Raw genomic sequence first — 19,206 nt, 5'->3', positions numbered from 1 at the left:
AAGAGCAAAGATGGCTGCAGAGGCCTCACAGGTAAGCCCCCACCTTATTAAAAGTTGGGACCAATAGTCCACATTTCCGACAACTCCTTCATTTATTGCTACCACACAAATAGGAGGGTAGAAACATTTTTTAGGAAGAAGGAATACCTCCACCAACTGCTCCCATCCCAGGATTTCTTATAGCTCACTCTTACCTGCTTCTACCTATCTGGGAGTCCAGAAAGCTACCGGGACCCTCACACCACCAGACAAGGTTAGAATCCTTGGAAGCTCTATCTCTACCCTTGCTCTTCATATCTCCCTTTTTTGTACCCTGGCTGGAGTGAAAATAACCATCATCTTTGAAATACGTCTGACTTTGTATTTGTCAGTAAATCACCTTAGGGCACAACTGTCTACTATGGAGCACAAGACAAGGAAACTTAACTAGGGTTTGCAAATTCAAACCCAACGCATAGTTCTCTAATCCGTTCCCACTCACTACCACAAGACACAGTCATATGTTTATGATGACATTTGTATTGTACTTGACAGTTGCCAGAGCAGCATCATAATATCCTAATTTATGACGAGTTGCTTTAATGAGTACAACACTTTTCCCCAAAGCCAGATCCAGCCTGTGACCCGCACTTTGCAGAGTGGGAAACAGAGGCTCCACATAGTTCAATGAGGCTCCCAAGACTGCACAAGTCAGGACTAAATAGAACTGATTTGACTTGTAATCCAGTGCTCTTTTGACTATATCATGTGGCCTCCCAGGAGTCCAGAGAAACAAACTGCTGTAAGATGAAGGTTTCAGGATGCATTGTGCTATGGACTGATTTGTGGCCCCTCCTCCTCCAAATTCATATGTTGAAGGCCTAATCCTCAATGTGACTGTATTTGGAGATGGGGCTATAAGGTGGTAATTCAGGTTAAATGAGGTCATAAGGGTGGGGCCCTGAGAAGATGGGGTTAGTTGTCCTTATAAGAAGTACACACCAGACAGCTCACTCCCTTGCTTTTTCTGTCATGTAAGGACACAGCAAGAAGGCAGCGGTCTGCAAGCCAGGAAGAGAACTTTCCCCAGGAACCGAATCAGCCAGCACCTTGATCTTGGACTTCCCAGTCTCCAGAACTCTGAGATATAAATTTCTGTTGTTTAAGCCACCCGGTCTGTGTTATTTTGTTACAGCAGCCTGAGCAGACTAAGACACACTGCTAAGAGTAACATTAAGATCAGGAAAACTCGGGGAAAAAACCATACAGTGTCTGTTTGCTACAGTGCGATCCAACTGGATAAGAATGTAAACTCTAAATACTGGCAAAATAAAAAAGGACCAGCAGTGAAATTTCTTCTTGTAATTGCTCTGAAACCATCTATCCAAGATACGACCCTGAAGACAGACAGACTGTGTTAAAATAGTGGATGGTGAGTGAAGTGTCTGTGGAGCAGATACTTTGTTGGGCTCAGCAGCTGAGAAACAAACATTTATGTTGTCTAAAGCTTCTAAGCCAGCTTCGGTGAGCTTTACTTGAGGAAACAAAGCAGCCTCTGACATCCAGAAGCTGGCCTGGCCCTATCAGCGAGGTCTCGGTGTTCTCCTGTTGGACGTAAACAGGAATGTTACATGGAATATCAACACCAGATAAGGTCACTCTGTGACTGTGATGGATCAGGATAAAACCAAGGCAATTCCATAATCGTGTCTCATCGCAGACAAAACGTGAACATTGTCCAAACCACAAAATACCCAACATGAACATTAGCCCTTTCTGGCTAATACAAGCCACTGCCGCTGCTTTACCAATTAGTCTGCCCACCCTAGAGAGAAGAACTATTGGGATACCCAATCAGAATTACCCCTGCTTCCTGACAGCATCCAATCCAGAGCAAAGCCCTGCTTCCTTAAGCCCTCCCAAAATCACCCAGCAAGAGCCCAAATCCTTTCAGGCTTTTCTAATGCCTGAGACACTCTACTATGCTAACTTATGATACATATTATGCTAAGTTATGACCTAATTTATAATATTATTATGCTAATTTATGAATCCACTTCTGGACTGTAAACTCCTGGCTGGGGTCATTCCAAAGCTAACCATCTCTACAGCATGGGTTTCTGATGAGGAAACTTCAGATGCTATCTAACCACCCCTATGATGCAGATTAAAGTTAATTCACATAGGCATACATCCCATGGTTCACACAGAGAATAAAACACATCCCAAACTTTAATCTTATTGAAAGGCAAATAAATCCAACATATTGTTTAGAAAATTTTTCATCTACTCTGAGTCTTTGAACATACCACAAAAATGGGATCATTGGCCGCAGAATGTGGCAAAGCACTTGTCCCGTTCAGGAAGGAATGAACCAAATTGTGAAGGCTGAGCACTTGAGAGTCCAGGGTCCCATCTGCTTTATCAAACCCTTCCAGGGCATTCCTGAGAGAAATCAGCATGTCAGCAATAAAAGTCATGGATTAATAAAAGTCTCTTTGGATTGTTGCCAGCCTAGACAACACTCTTCTAATTTGAGTTGGGTAGGAAAATGAGAAGCTCTGTCATAGCTAATTAATTAACAATTCGCCCCAACTTTTAAGGATGATCTCCTCTAAGGAGATGGAGCTCTTAATCAATGCTACTTCTGTACCTGCTAAGTTGGATTATATCTCTTTTGTGTACTGTATGACAATTAATTATCTTCATTTCTGTCTCCCATGCCGGTCTATGAACTCCTAGAGGGCAGTGACTATATATCCTTCAGATTTTTGTTGCCAGGGCTCAGTACCATGACCAGCACACAGTCTATGATCATTAAATATTTTTTGAGTTAACATATAATCCTCTATTCATATTTCTCAACTAAAGAGACCTGCAGTTTGACTGTAATACATTCAGCATCCGAAATATATCCCCCAATTCCCCTTATCCTTCTCTTTTTTCCCTCTCCCCATTTTCAGGAAATTCTAATTGTCAATTGTCCATACCCTAACTCAGTGAGCTTCAAATTTAAGCATACATTGGAATCATTGGGGGAAAACACATATTTCATGCCCCACTTCCAGAATTTCTGATTCAGTAGGTGCAGGCTGGATCCCAACAATTTGGAGTTCTAACCAACTCCCAGATGGAGGTCTAGGCACTGAACATTGAGAACCACTCTCTTAACTCAAATCTATACGGATTGCAATCTGCTTCAATAACATTTTTATCACAGTGAAAACAATAATACACACTCTATTTCAAGACAGTCTTAAATTTCACCCTTTACCTCACCTTTGACATCACTCTGAGGGCTGTGACCAACTCCAGCACAGACTCTGAGTCCTGCTACACTTAGCACAACCTCTGCACTCAAGTTCTGTCCACTCTGCCCCTGGCCCCAAATAACCCATCAGTTGTATAGTTTACACACAGTTATGAGAGAGAGAATTCGGTCTGGTAGAAGACCGTGAATCTATCTATCCACCATTCTTTTATGGAGCTCCATCTATCTTTGTTTAAAATCATTTATATCCATACATATTTCTCATACTTCTCAAAGTCTTTTTGGAGGGACAAAATTGTTAGCTGGTCTTTAAATTTCAAGCATTGTAATGTCATTGCTATGCTGTAATTTGAGCTGTATTTACTCTGTAATACTCCTCTGAGATTTTAGACCCCAATATGAAAGTCTATGGCTGACAAATTTTTTAAAAAAAATAAAAAGAAAGAGTATGAGCAAATATTCTAAATGCTGTCTTTAATGAGTTCCCTGGTCCTGAAGACTACCTCTATTTTTACAGAAATTAGAAATACAAAAGATGCTTTTGAATAGCTAAGTTAGGAGATGTTAAATCTACACTATTAATTATAGTGGATGGATGATGACTTTCCTAACACTGACCTCTTGTTATCCAGTCCTATCAAGCACTTCTCCATTACTTAGCTTTGTAAACGTCTCCCAAGACCTGGATTTCCTTCCAGGTTGTAACAGGCATGAAAATCTGAAAGTGTCAAAAAATGCCAGTCTAGCAGAGTTCAGGGCACCAACCTGAAGCTGAAGGTAGAGTTCTGAAAAAAAGGAGGATTGTCAAACTTCTTGAGAGACAGACAATCTTGTATGTCGTGTAAGGTTGGTAATTTCTCACTGTTTCTTCCCGCTTGATTTCTTCTCAACAAACCTTCGTAGGTTCCATTACACAGGGTGACCCGGCGGTTGTAGTCATCTAAGCTAAGATTTGTAAGGAGATTAAAGATAACATGTCAATTCATGGATAGAGAGTGTCATAACTTTGGGCCAAGTAACCCAATCAGGTCATGATAAAATTTTATTACAGCTACCTTACAAGGGTCAAAAATACGTGCTAAAACTACTACCTCTGAAAGTAATTATGGATTAAGGAGTTTCAAAAACCAAGATCCCATAAAATATCAATATATCCATAAAGATGAAGAATAATTACCATTCCACTGGAGAGACAGTAAGAATAATTACCATTACAAGGCAAGACGGTGACTCCTGTCATGCGCATTTGAATCTGAAGTAACTGAAAAGAGACCAGGGTGGCCCGTGTTATACTGAGCTAAGCCAGTTTGGGCAGAAATGTCTGTGTAAACTGGGAAAGCGTTTTAGGCAAACGGAAGGCAGATGGAGGTGGTCAGAGTAAAAACAGATGAAACCATACAGAGGAGAGGCATTAGCAGAAACGTTGTATTAGAACATGTTCCAAGGCAGTAGGGATGGTTATGTGGCAAACATGGAGGCTGAGGAGGGGCCATGCCATGAAAGGTTATATCCTACACGTCTGTTACGGCCTGGAATTCCACCATCATAGCATTATTTCATTGGTAGACATAAAAATTTAAAGATGTTTCTCTGTGGCTTTTAATGGGTGAGGGCATGGTGCCGGGGATGTGAGAATGGAATCAGCACAAGCATGAGGGTGAAAGAGGCCAGTGCCTGAAAACTAGGCAAAAAAGGCCTCCAAAGCTGCATTTCCCCAGTGTGTTCCGGTGAGACGATCTGTGCAATAAAGGTGCCGGGTCAGTGAGTGCAGTGCAGGCCCCTCTTGAAGAATAGCGATACGCTTACATAAGAAAGGCTCTTTGCGTTCCAAAATTAAAAAATCTTTTCAACTCAGCATTCCTTAAATTTATTGGATCATAGAAATCTCTTTTCATGTCCTACCTATTAATACCCCAAGGCACTGTGAGAAATGGTGTTTTATGAAATTACACTAAGTCATGTAAAAAGCGCCTACCACGTCCCTACATATTCTGGAGCACTGTCTGGAGGGCTGTAGGAAAATCTTAAGATGCAGAAGATGGGACCCCTGCTAGCCAGGCCTAGACCCCTGAAAACACACGCACGCCCAGCCTGGGAGTGTTGGCAATGAAGCTCTGTGCCATGAGTAGTCGAAAGATACAGAAGAGGGAAGCTAGAGTAGTGGGGTTAAAAACAGGAGGATTTCGTAGGAAACAAATGAATAAAGGAAGCCAGATGAGTTCCTTGAGGAAGCGTTTTCTGCATGTGTTCCGGGAAACAGAAACAAATTCAAGGGATCACTAAGGACAGAGCTCTTCATGGGCTGCGGGCTGCTGGTCTGCGTGTGTGTTCTTTGGTACTTCAGAGGCCATTCTCCCCTGCCCCATGCCTGTCCTCTCAACTCACTAGCACCCGTGGCCCAGCCCTACCAGACTGCTACAAGAGACTTTTCTAGCTTCAGACCTGATGTCCCCTCCATCTAGGACACACTCACCACCCTCCCCTACATCTAGCTGAGGTCTGTGCCTACTTAAAGTCCCTGGATAATCATCCCCACCTGTTAGAGACTTTTCCTGACTCTCTTCTTGACTGTGCACATATGTCTATTAAGATACTTCTCACGTTGTTTTGTAACTTGTTTACAAGCAATTTACCTTTGTAAACACAATATGATATTCAAAAGGGAAGCTATATTTTATTCATCCTTGTATTCTCAGCACTATTACACTGCTTAGAATATGATCAGTGCTTAAGAAATGTAGGCTGAATGCAGGAACTACTTCTAATTTTGAAACAGTTGATCTCAAAATGATGGCCAAGCCCAACAGGCACATGAAAAGATGCTCAACATCACTAATCATCAGGGAAAAGAAAATCAAAACTAGACTTATATACCATCTTACACCCATCAAAATGGCTATAATCACCAAGACAAAAAACAACAAATGTTGGAGAGATTGTGGAGAAAAGGGAGCCCTCATACACCACTGGTGGGAATGCAAACTGGTATAGCCGCTGTGGAAAACAGTGTGGAGACTCCTCAAAAAATTAAAAATAGAAATATCATATAACTCTGTTATCTCACTACTGGGTATTTACCCAAAGAACTGGAAAGCAACAATTCAAAGAGACTTATGCACCCCTATGTTCACTGCAGCATTATTCACAATAGCCAAGACATGGAAGCAACCCAAGTGCCCATTGACAGATGATTGGATAAAGAAGATGTGGTATAGATATATACAATGGAATACTATGCAGCCATAAAAAAGGACAAAATCATCCCATTCACAATCACATGGATGAAGCTTGAGGGCATGATGTCAAGCGAAATAAGCCAGAGAGAGAAAAACAAACACCATATGATTTCACTTATATGCAGAATATAAACAAACTCATGGACAAAGAAAATAAATTAATGGTTATCAGGGGAAGGAGGGTGGAGGGTGGGTATAAGGGGTGAAGTGGCATACTTATATGGTGTATGACAAACAAAACCTCACTATGTTATAAGCTATTATGAGCACAATTAAAAAAGTTAATGAAAAAAAATGATGGCCAAGCATACTTAATTCACAAATGTGGTTTCCATACCTCTATTTTTTTATTAAAGGGCTTATAATTTTTTAAACTCCCATCTCCCTCAGGAAAATCATTTTCAGAAACATCTAAACAGAACCCAACATGCATTTGAAACTGAAATATAGAGTGACTCTCCATCTCTCAGATGTAAGAAAATGTGGTGTCTGGCTTTCCATTGCAGGTACATGTGCCATTACCTATCACAGACAATTTCCCAGCTGGAGAATCTTGAATTCTGGCTGATCAGCATCGGATCATCTTGTCTTGCTGCCCCAAGAAGCTGGTCGGTACACACATCACACTCATTCCTCCCAGTGGCAAAGTTCCAGTAGGGCAAAGCAAAGGACTCATTGCCAGTGAGTCGCTACAAGCAAAGGGCATACCTAGTCATTTAATTCACGCCATCAGATACAACAAGAAAGCGAGTAGAGCAAAGACTGATATGAGTCTCCAAAATTATAGCAAAATTAAAAGAGCCAAATGTATAGTTTTCACCAACCTGGAGATCTCTTTCCAGCCACAACAAATGGTACCGGTGCCATGTAACAAAGGCAGGTCCTTGGTGTGAGAAGTCGATGGCCTTATATGGGCGCCCTGGTCCTAAACAATTGGGAAACTAATTAAAGATCACAGAATAAAGTTTTTTAAATGTTAAACCTTACCTGGGATGTGTCTACAGAGCCAATAAGTCCATGATGTTTTAGTTGGAAAAAACTGTTTTTGTCATTCATCTCTCCGAAAACAACATCAACAAAACAATTTCAGAAGCAACTAGCATTTTTGGGATAAATCCTCCTTTATCTCTCAAAAGTTTGATAGTTGACAGAGATCCGGAGAAATTCAGGTCACTTTCAGCTTTAAGAGCCCCGATTATAGGGGCCGACCCCGTAGCACAGCGGTTAAGTTTGAACGTTCTGCTTCTCGGTGGCCCGGGGTTCACGGGTTGGGATCCCAGGTGCAGACATGGCACCACTTGACACGCCATGCTGTGGTAGGCATCCCACATATAAAGTACGGGAAGATGGGCACGGATGTTAGCTTCAGCGCCAGGCTTCCTCAGCAAAAAGAGGAGGACTGGCAGTAGTTAGGTCAGGGCTAATCTTCCTCAAAAAAAAAAAAGCCCCTGTTATATATTTAATTTTCAAGCAACATGTCATTAAGATGAAAGAAGAGTATCCAAAGGAGTAGATCATTGAGACCTAAATGAAATACATTTTTAAAAGACATTTTCTAACCTAGTCCTTACAAATGCACATATTTATAAGAGAGGGATTAATTAATAATAAAGTAACTTTAACTACACTTAGTCCTAATTCAGCATTTATAGAACCAAAAAGGACTCCCACAGATTTTGCCTCAGCCATCAATCAGTTGCAACTACTAGCTGACAAGCATGGCTGCCAAGACTAGACGAGAGAAAAATACATTCAAACCGATTTGGCTGGCCACTGGAACTACCAATTTGAGTGAAACGCTTTGGGCAATTTAATGACCTCCTTACTGCCTGTTCCATCCTTCCTCCCTCTTTCATAACAGCTTTTGAAGGCTATGTAGAAACTTTCACTAACTTTAGTTCTTTTTGAAAGTATCTATAATAACTTCAGAGAGATGAACAGACATGAATATAAATTTAATTCCTGGATACGACCAGAAACTATAGTTTTCTTTTCCTCTTGAGAGACAACCCTCTCATAAAGCAAAAATTCCTCAGAGTGATGACAGGAAAACCATGAAAGTTTATAGCCAGAAGGGCCTCCGTAGCTATTGATAAAGAAAGACAGATGCTTACCTGTGGGGCGCGTTTTAAAAAGACTCACACTGAGGAAAAAACTGTTCTCGCTGCTGTTGGCTACACAGTCCATTTAAAATGTTTTACTGTGGAACAAAGTTTAAAGTTCTCAAAACAAAATGATGAGGGGGAATCAAGTGATGGGGAAGGAGTGATAGACATGAGGACAGAGAATTCCTGATGAGAATCCGACTGTTCAAAGGGAGCGCAAGGTCTCCATGCACCCTAACCCCAATGAGGGGCCCCAAAAGTGGAGACTTGTAGGTATAGCCAAGGCTCAGGACTGCACTGAGCAGAACCTGGAAGGGATTCAAGCCCTCCTGCAGCTAACTACTGTCTACGGCTTTCGCTTTCTGAAAATAACTGAGGATGAAGTTGGACCTACAAGATTAATGACCTTCCTAACAGATAACTTTCCATTCCAAGTGCTCCCAGGCCCAACTTTTAGGGTCTGGAAGGGCAGGGCACCATTTTCTCAAGTATCCCACATAACTGGCTCAAAGGGCTAAGCTAAGCTATATTGCTGTGGCTTAGCTTATGCTTTTCCTTGACAATACAACCCCAAAAAACTTGGGGATCCCAGCAGTGCATGGACATCATAAATGAAGGCCTGAAAGTCCGTAGACTAATACCTGTGAGTTTAATGAGCAATACCTTCCAATAAAAACACTTCAACTCTGCACAAAGAAGCTTCGTGTGCTTCAGTGCATGTTCAGTTAGCGCCTCCAATTTGAAGAAAAGGTCAGAGAGGCCTTCCATGGCCAGATTTAGAAAGGTTTCCTTCTGGAATCAAAACGGATTTGCCTCCACTTCACCAACTCTTGCCTTTGAAGATTAAGAGCTTCATTGAGAAGAGTTTAGACTTTGAACCCAAAGTACAAACTGCAAATGTCTGCAGCCAACGTACAGGAAGAAACAGCTCCATTCCATCCTAGGCAGTATTTGACTATTCCATGATTTTCCTAAGCCTAACTCTTCCTTGAGATTGTTCTCTTGTTAATTAACTTACCTGAAATGACTTCCCACCCACTCATCCCCAATCCCAAACCTGTAATAATATACCTTAAGCTAAGGAAAAAACCTACCTAATAGTGTATCTCTAACAGAATAATAATGGAGCCACACAAAGAAATCATAAATGCTGCAGTTGGCAATCTGTGGCTGGGTCCCATTTGGCCCAAGCAGCCCAAGCCAGTGTTGCGTGGTGATCACATAGTCGGGGTGTGTGGTGTTCTTCGCGAGATCTAAGGCACCCAAAAACTGCTCCCTCTCCTGAGGAGTCAAGGAATGGATATTCTGCCGAACAACTGGCGCTTTCTTCCGATCACAGTTGGGGCCAGTCCAGCCAAACTTGCAGTCTCCACAGTTATAGCCAGCAAAGTTTCCTAGTTTATTTTTTAAAAAGAGAGAGAGAGAGAAAGATGAAAAAGGAAATAAGTTTATATAGTTTGGAAGAAATTTCCAAATTTGAACTCTGGGGTAGAATGGAAGAGAAGATGAAGGTGATGACAAGAGGGCAAAGACAGTCAATTTCCTTTCCTTACCCTCCTCTTGAAAGGTTCCTATCTCCAAGGGGACTGAACACTAGAAAGTTCCCGAGAAATATTCCCAGCAAAGAAATAGGATGTGAAATGCGTTACATGCTGTTATGAGCTGAACTGTGTCCCCCTGAAATTCATATGTCAAAGTCCTAAGCCCCAATATCTCAGTATTTGATTGTATTTGGAGACAGGGTACTTAAAGGAGTAATTAAGTTAAAGTGAGGTCAATAGGGTAGGCCCTAATCCAATATGACCAAGGTCTGTATAAGAAGAGGAAATTTGGACACAGTTAGTTACAGAGGGAAGGTCATACGAAGGAAGATACAGGGAGAAGACAGCCAAACCTGCTGACACCTTGATCTGGGACTTTAGGCCTCCAGAATGTGAGAGAAGGAATTTCTGTGTGTCACCCAGTCTGACGTACTTTGTAATGGAAGCCCTAGCAAACTAATACAGGCACTGCTTGCTAGGCTTTCCTTCCTCTCACAGATCATGCTGGAGGGGGTTCTTCCTGTGTCCTCTCCATGCTCCCATCCAGGGGCTGAGCAGCAGCCTTGGATGTCAACACTGCCCCTCTTGTCCTGTGGCACACACAATAAGGCCGACACAAAACAGTTCATTGATTTAGAGAAGGAAGAGAATATACCCCAAGCTAAAGGTGGAAGCAAAATAAATAAGCTGATTTCCAGGAATTTAGGTGAAATCTAACATTAAAAAAGCTAGCTTATTTCACAAAGGAGACAGAGTTAAGACAAAATCAATGGCAGCTGGCAGGTCATAAAGCTGAATTAGCTGCCATAGTGTCAGGAAGTGTAGATCACTGCAGGGTTGCCTGTCGTCTGCACAAATGCCTTTCCTTTATCAACCCCAGCACTGAGCCCTGGTCAGCTCGAGCTCTAAGCACCTTTCTGATTAGCGTCTGAAGTTTAAATTATTGTCTCTGCCTCTGACTTTTTCCATCTTAGGCTTGATTATTGCTTTTGGTATGATAAGCGCCTCATCACTAGGTGGCAATAAGTTAGAGAGTAAACATTTAAATATTATTGAGGGCCAGCCCCAAGGCAGAGTGGTTAAGTTCGCAGGCACCAATTCGGCGGCCCGGGGTTCCTCTGGTTTGGATCCTGGGTGTGGACATGGCACCACTCATCAAGCCATGCTGAGTGGGCATCCCCCATAGCACAACCAGAAGCACTCACAACTAGAACATACAGCTATGTTACTGGGGGGTTTTGGGGGAAGAAGAAGGAAGAAAAAATAAATAAATAAATATATAGATAAGTATTATTGCAGTCAAATGTTGAAACAAGAGGGGATAATGATATTTATCTCCTAAGGGATTAGAGAGGTTATGTAAAGTATTTACAGGGAGGTGACCTGCTCCCTTGCCCTCCTCCTCCATCTGACGCTCCCAGACCTTTGTACTTGCTCTTCCTTCTGTCTGCAACACTTTTCCCTCATAGTCTCCCTAAGTTCCTTTTTGCCTGGGTTACCTACTCTTCCTTTAAGGTTCAGGATGGGTCTTCTGCAACGTCTTCCTTGACTCCACATGTCAGAGTCAGATGCTCCCACGCTGTTCTCCCTGTGTTTGTAACCCCCTGTTCCCCTTTCATTGACTTGACCACACCGACTGCAATCATCTACTTGTCTCAGCTACAGACAACTGGTGCATGCTTGGCCTTGTACAAAATGAATATTTGTTGGATGAATGAAAGAAATATAAAGCTAAATCACCACAAGGTATGCTTTAAATCTCTTACAATTTTGGTTGTCAACTCTACTTCAATAAAGCTGAAATTTAAAAATAGTTAATTAATAAAAGAACGAAGTATAAAGCATGTAGCAGATAATTCAATAAACATAAAACTTCTTCCTCTCTCTCCTATCCTTGTGGATTAGAAAGAAAAGTGGGCTCTATAAATAACTTTGATAAACTGTAAGTACCAAAATAGAGTAAGTAGAAAATACTATGACCATAGTAGAGAGAAGTTTATTTGGATTGCTAAAGGAAGAGAAAATTTTCCAATAGCATGAAAACAAAATGATTAGCACCTGTACTACGTAAAGAAAATGCACAGCATCCTTTTCTATTAACCCAATGGATTTTTGGATGGCTAAAGAAAACGTTCTTAAAAATATCATAAGTAGGAAGAATTTTTTTAAAAAGTAGTTGATTTTTTGGGTTCTTTCCTTTTGTCATATACAAAATATTCTATCTACCCTTACATAGCTCGTTATCTGTATTCTCCTATGTTTCAACACCATACGAGAACGTAAGTAAAAACTACTTAAAAGGAAAAATTCTACTGGTCTCAAGACTGAAGATCATGTTGCTGAATAGTTTGAGTTAAACATTAAATTTTATATTGATTACCAGAGTGAAGCTACTAAATACAAAATATTAAATCAATGTTTATTGAGCAGTTACTATAGTATTGAAGCTATGCAAGGTGCTTCAGGCTTCATGGAGCTTGGTGTCTATTTATTTTCCCTCAGGGTACCTACTAAAATTGTATAATATCTATTTTTAAAACATCTTTGATTAAAACATATCACCAACTCTGGCAGCTTTTACAGGAATAGTGTATTTTTTGAGGAGTAAACGAACGAAACGCACCTGAAGAATACTAACCATCCAAACTTCCAGCTGTTTGCCTATAGCCACAGCTCTATGACAGGAGAGTAATTCCTTCCTTCAAAATACTAAGAAATAGCACATCTAAATTTTGTAATAATAAATTCAATACCTTTCTATATTTAAAGGCATAAAACTTATCTTTGAATTTTGGGGTCTTGTTGTGGAAATTGAGTCGTTCATACCTTAGGCCTTAGTTTTAAGATTCCTGCACTTTCTTTACCACAGTTCTTTTTGGTGGCTAGAAACAAAATTACCAATAAGCAGTTATCTCTCTCCCTCATTTACTCAACAAATGATTTATTAACACCTACAACCTAAAGGGCAGACAAAACTAAGCGTGCCTTCCTCTGTTCCTACAGCTTCACGTCCGTTCATACAAATTACCGCACTTGGTAACTTTGCACTTAACCTCCCAGAGCCTGTCATTTTAGGATAAGAATTCTACTTTATAAGGTCCTTATGGAAAACAAGCATGTTAATATATTAGAGCACTTAGAACAGGGTCTGGTGCATAGTAAGTTCTATATGAAGTGTTATTACACTAGTATTACTAGATACCACTTCTCAAGTAGTACTGTATTAGCATTTGTTTCATATCTGTCTGACTCATCCACTACACTTTGGACACATTAAAGATCAAGCTGGGCTTTTTACTTTTTGCACCCGAAGGGCCTAACATAATCAGTGCTAAATAAACATTGGTTGGGTAGGTGATGAAGGAATCCGTGAATAATTGAATAAAAGGCATTAGGCGCTAGAAGTTACAAATATAAATAAGGCACAGTGCCTTCCTCTAGTGGAGATGAATGACGGACATGTGCACGATGAAATATGGGCACAAGTCTAACTGTGGGAGAGTGAAAACAGGAATAAACCAAGCGCCATGGACAGCAGAAGACAAAATGAGCAATTCTAAGTCAGGAGACCAGAGACGCTTCACAGCTCTTTTCACATACCACAGTTGCCCCCGCAAAGCACTGTGGACGTACTAATAAGAAAGCATTTGTCTGGATTTGAGCTCACCCAGGACCCAGAAATGTAGTCAGTAAAAAAAAAATACCTTTTCCAGTGTGTCTCAGAGAAAACACGCCACAGCTATGCAGTCAGGTCCCTTTCATTGCTGAGCTTCTAAACCTGCTCTAAAGAATTCGTCGTTTCACTGAAGACAATTGCAAAGTGCAGCAACATGAAAGCCTTGCACACAAAATGTTGATTTCTTTAATTTAGATTTTGTAGTAGTTCTTTGCATCAGATTTAACATGAGTTCATTTTTTCTGTTAATACACTAATAGCAGCAGCAAAAAATTTAAGACAGGCTTTTTAGAACAGATTGTGTTATCTTACTGAGAAATGGAGAGAGAAAAAATAAAGGATCCCTAGATGATGCCAGTCTATCATTGAGTATGTCCTTGAGCAAAAATTAAGCTTAAAAAGTCAAAGTCCTCTTTCTACAGAGGACTGGGATAAAAACAGAAAGAGATGCCACAACTGGAAGGACCTGCAACTAAGATATACAGCTATGTACAGAGGGGTTTGGGAAGATAAAGCAGAAAAAAAAAAGAAGAAGATTGGCAACAGTTGGTAGCTCATGTGCCAATCTTTAAAAAAAAAAAAAAAAAAGAACAGAAAGAGAGTGAGAACAGTGCACGTTCCTACACGAGTGGCAAAAGCTCAAACTCCGAAGGCTATTAGACTAAATGAGCTTAAAGACTACCGATTAGTGAATTTACAAGGAGTTCTAAATAGCCTATTCCTTTTAATTAGAGATTCTATTATTTTAATAACAATACTTCATACTCACACAGGGCCTTTCATCTACAGAGCTCAAAAGGATTTTACAAGTGTGGTTTCACCATTATCCCCATTTCAGAGATTGGAAAATGGAAGCACTTAGTCACTTGTACAAACAAGAAGTTCTTAGACAACAGTTAACTACTTGGTGCTCACGTTTTTCAAAAGGCCAAAGACAAAGCTGCAACTGGTATATTCTCTGAAATGCCAACTGGCAGGTAACACTGTAGGGTGAATGGCGAATGCCAAAGTTTCCTGAAATTCGCCTTTTTCTGACAGTTAAGTTCAGTAATTTTTTTTGTTTCTATTTATTCCCACAAAGAATAGAGATGTTCTCTGTAGAGAATTTGAGCACATAATTTAGGGTTTTTCTCCTTCAGAGTTTGTATTTATTTCTCTGTATTAGGCTAAAATCTTTTACCAGGTTCAAAATCATGGAGACTGTGGTGTGTTTATTTTCTTTAATTTTATCTTATTGTGGGAAGAACATTAACATGAGACCTAGCCTCTTCACTTATCTTTAAGTATACAATACCTTATTCTTGACTCCACATACAATGCTGTATAGATCTCTAGAACTTATTCATCTTGCTTAACTGAAACTTTGTGCCCATTTATTAGTAACTCCCATTTCCCCCTCCCCTGGTACCTGGTAACCAGTATTCCACTCTTTGATTCTATGAATTTGACTATTTTAGATACCTCAAACTAGTGGAATTGTGCAGTATTTGTCTTTCTATGACTGGCTTACTTCACATAGTGTAATGTCCTTCAGGTTCATCCAAGTTGTCACATGTTGCAGAATTTTCTTCTTTTTTAAGGCTGAATAGTACTCATTTGTACATATATACCACTTGGCTAGGATGTGGAGAAATTGGAACCCTTATGGACTGTTGGTAAGAATGCAAAATGATGCAGCTGCTGTGGAAAACAGCATGGAGGTGTCTCAAAAAATCAAAAATAGAACTAGCATATGATCCAGCAATCCCACTTTTGGGTATTTATTCAAAAGAATTGAAATCAGGATCTCAAAGAGATATTAGCATTTCAATGTCACTAAGCACTATTCACAACAGCCAAGATGTGGAGACAACCTAAATGCCCATTGACAGATAATTGGTGTGTTTATTTTCCCACTGAATTAACAAAGTTCAGGGTTATCAACAGTCTGGTTGCCAGAAGTTAATCTACCTTTCTTCCTTAATAAATTTTGGGTGACCTCAGAAGAATCCCAAGGGTCCTATTTGCAAAAGATTTATGAAGCTACCAGAAACGAGGGCTTTGGGGCATTCAAGATCAAGTTTCAATTTGAACACTGCCTCCTTAACCATGAAAAAGCTACCCTAGGATGGCAAGCAGCTCTCTTTTTGAGGAAGAATAAACTGAAGAGTATGTGTCTTGCTCTGGGACATATGACACATCACAGTGATTATTGTGTATACTAAGTAACTTTCCAGCTCAGCCACTAAGGACTAAGTCTGGTGCCCTGAAACGGAAGGAAAAAAACCATCTAGTCAACATAAGTGGAGCCATCCAAAGTTAGGATGGAAAGAGCTATGGTCCTGAATGAGTCTAGACAGATCAAATCACGGAGGAAGGAAGGCAAGCCACAGCCCAGGAGTGGGTCTCGGGGGGTAGCCGTGGCCTTGAGAATGGTCGGAGATGGAGATTATACCCACTGAGGAAGCTCTGCTTCCAAGGACTGGCCTGTAGACATTCAATGTCCTTACAGCCTGGACTTCAGGACAGGCCCTGTTTCTGGCCCACTGCCTCTAGGGTATGTTTATCCTCCTCAGGGCAGGGATCCTTTTTATATTTTGAACGCAGGTCACTGTGACCCTAAATTCCTGTCACTTATGGAGGAATATTTATAATCATTCTCTCAGGAAAGAGAGATGGCAATTATCCCTTCGATTCTGCCACTTTCTATTTTTCCATCCCCCCCACCTGTTTTTAAAAGAAACTTGTTAGCAAGGTCAAAAAAATAAAGTAGATGATGATAAGAAGAGTTAACAGTTATATCTGTTTCCTAATATCTTCTGCCAAAGGATTCTATAAAATGGACATTCTCAACCTTTGTAAGTTGTGTCACTCTATCTTTGATTGACCTGGAAATCAGTGTTCCAGAAGAATTTTTGAGTCATAGACAAAGAAGTTACTGTGTTGTGTGGTTTCCAATCACAAAGGTAATATGAAATTTACTGCTTCTCAGACTGAAAAGCCATGAGAATACAAGATAATGTCTACAGAAGCAAATGCTCGATTAGCTTAGGAAAAATAGATAACATATATTCACTATGCTATTTAAAACTTGTCACAATGAACATCCAAGGCAAAACTAACAGTTCCTCTGAATCACAGAATTAACAATGTGACTACAAAATGATGATAAAGCCAGAATGTTTTAAAAGTTAAGAAAATCTAGCATCTTTCCTCCATCAACATCACAGTCCTTTTACATTCCCTTAGTTTACTTTTTTATACCCTTATATAGCTCAAATATCTCTATTTTCCTCTGTTCCAGCATCATATGAGAATATAGGTAAAAAAAACTAAGAAGGAAAAATTCATCTGCAGCTGGACATTGTAGAACACTGCCCACCGGCTTTGGTAAAGATGCCGCTGATGTTTTTTGCATTTCAAATGCCCTCTTAGGCTTCGAGTATTTATCTCGCTGTGCATGGTTGCCGAACACTGGAGGGAGCACTACTGAGGAGGATTTGAGAAGGCTCAGAGCAGCCAGAGGAATAAGAAACGCACAGAGATTTCAAAGAAACAGGTAATAAGAGAGACCAAGGTATAAAAGAGGAACACAGCAAATTTTGAGATGCCCACATCAAACCCAGGCAAGAGTGAAAAAGAACCTTGTTATACCTCCCTTCCCCAGCCCACTGAGAAAGCTCTGTCCTGCCACGTCTCTCCAACTTTGGCAAAGTTACAACCCAGTCATAACCTTAACAAGCAAGATGCACCCTGCTTGAGACCTGTTCAAATCGTTAGAAATGCTGAGACTAGGACTAAAGAACACCTGCCCTCGACGCCTGTCTTCCAGATGCCAAGTCTCGCCCACCCCCTTGAACTCCTTAGAATGCCCACCCCTGAGAACAAGTGCAAACTCATTCCAGAAGGAGAGGGCACAGAATTGATCTTGAAAGGACTTGCTCTGAGTTTCAAAGCTGACTCTTGAGCTCTTTAGCTTCCTCTTCCAACAAACAAGCCCATGGTATGTTGGCATGAGTTCATACCCAGGCTTGGCCCATGTGATATTTATTTAGCTTCCATAACTAGATGTATAGAGGATGTGAAGAATACACCAAGACATCAGCCTTACTCAATTCACTGCCTACAAAAAAGAAACTTGGTTTGCCTTTCAAAGCCTAGTATAATAGTGACAAGGTCTCATCTGTTCCTTAGAAGAGGCTCCTTTCCCAGCTGGGCCCTCCCTACCCAGCTTGGAGCGTGCCGAGTCTGCTCACAGCGGCTCCCTCACCTGTGCACTTGCAGGTCCGGTCGAAGAACTTCCTTGGCCACCGTTCTCGGTCATCCTGGTTTCGCAAGATGTAAGGACCGCTCCAGGGTCTGGTGTCAGTTTGCACCTCTGTGCACTGGCCCCGGCCCTCCTGAGAGCCACAGACATTGGCCGGCTCCATGCCCAGTGGCGGGCAGCACTCCTTGGACAGCAGACTGTCCACCGTCATGCAGACCCGGGGGAACTGCGCCCAGGCTCCAGGCAGGAGTCCACAGCCCAGGCAGCTGAGCAGAAGCCCCCACCGAAGGGAGCTCATGGCTTTATAACCAGGAGAACTCTCTTGCACTTTCCACTCCTTGCTTCTATCCTGCCTTTCTCCTTGTCTTCCACTCTTTGGCTCTTGAGCATTCATTCAGTTTTTGATTTTGGAGGATTGGTATATTTTGGCATATTTTTGTTTTTTGTTCTTTTCCTCTGCTCTTTAAAAAATACCCACAAAAATCATAGAACGCACGTGTGTACGTGCACATGCACAGACTATTCTATGTGATTCAAACAACTAAAACAAATTTAATTCCATCAGAAGCGCCTCTAACAGCCAGATTTAATGAGGGTAGCGCTTCTCACCATCTTCCCCCCATTAAATCAGGCTTTATCTAATGGAGTTAATTTACGGAGCGCTCCAGTCACAGGACTTATTATGCTGGTATTTCTAAACCCCTCCTTCCCTCCTTAGCCCATGACTTTAATTGCCTTGAACTCAGTTCAAAAGCCAAACGCCGTGCTGCGGTTATTCTGTCTGGCTTGCCAAGCCACGGGGCCTTGTGGGTTTGTGTAAGGGCTGGGAGAAGCCGTCATTAGGGGGATTAGTATTGCAGAAATCCTCATCGTTAGCACATGACCCAAAGTGCACAGTGAAGTAGATAAAGTTTCTGGCTTTGTTTCAAGAGGGCAAAACCATCTTCATTATCTGGGCTCGCGTGCTCCAGCCAAGCTTGTGACCTCAGACTTCCCAGGGAGTCAATAGATGCACTGAGCTCGTTGTCAAAGGCCCTTTATAGACAAGTGCGCATTGCTAACTACATTTCACTCCTGACTGCTTCCTGACGTGCTAGAAAGACCGCTACAGGAGGTCACACAACTTCAGAAATAAAGAAACATTTATTTAGG

The 19,206-nt window shown here is 41.2% G+C and overlaps 1 protein-coding gene across 1 annotated transcript in view; it reads right to left on the bottom strand.

Moving 5' to 3' along the window:
- Positions 1-18,752, bottom strand: part of DCT (dopachrome tautomerase) — a 35,442-nt gene extending 16,690 nt beyond the window's left edge. The window contains exons 1-6 of the mRNA XM_046664510.1: positions 18,058-18,752; positions 9,686-9,985; positions 7,311-7,411; positions 7,009-7,175; positions 4,016-4,195; positions 2,289-2,424 (exon numbers count right to left, since the gene is read on the bottom strand). Coding sequence (XP_046520466.1) covers positions 2,289-2,424; positions 4,016-4,195; positions 7,009-7,175; positions 7,311-7,411; positions 9,686-9,985; positions 18,058-18,448 — 1,275 coding nt within the window. The 5' untranslated portion in view covers positions 18,449-18,752. The remainder of the gene's footprint in view (positions 1-2,288; positions 2,425-4,015; positions 4,196-7,008; positions 7,176-7,310; positions 7,412-9,685; positions 9,986-18,057) is intronic.
- Positions 18,753-19,206: the final 454 nt, after the last annotated feature.

This window comes from Equus quagga, chromosome 6 (genome assembly GCF_021613505.1).
Source record: "Equus quagga isolate Etosha38 chromosome 6, UCLA_HA_Equagga_1.0, whole genome shotgun sequence".
In the NCBI taxonomy this organism is placed as follows: Eukaryota; Metazoa; Chordata; class Mammalia; order Perissodactyla; family Equidae; genus Equus; species Equus quagga.
Note: the sequence above shows the minus strand (reverse complement) of the source record. Positions and strands in the feature narration are given on the sequence as shown.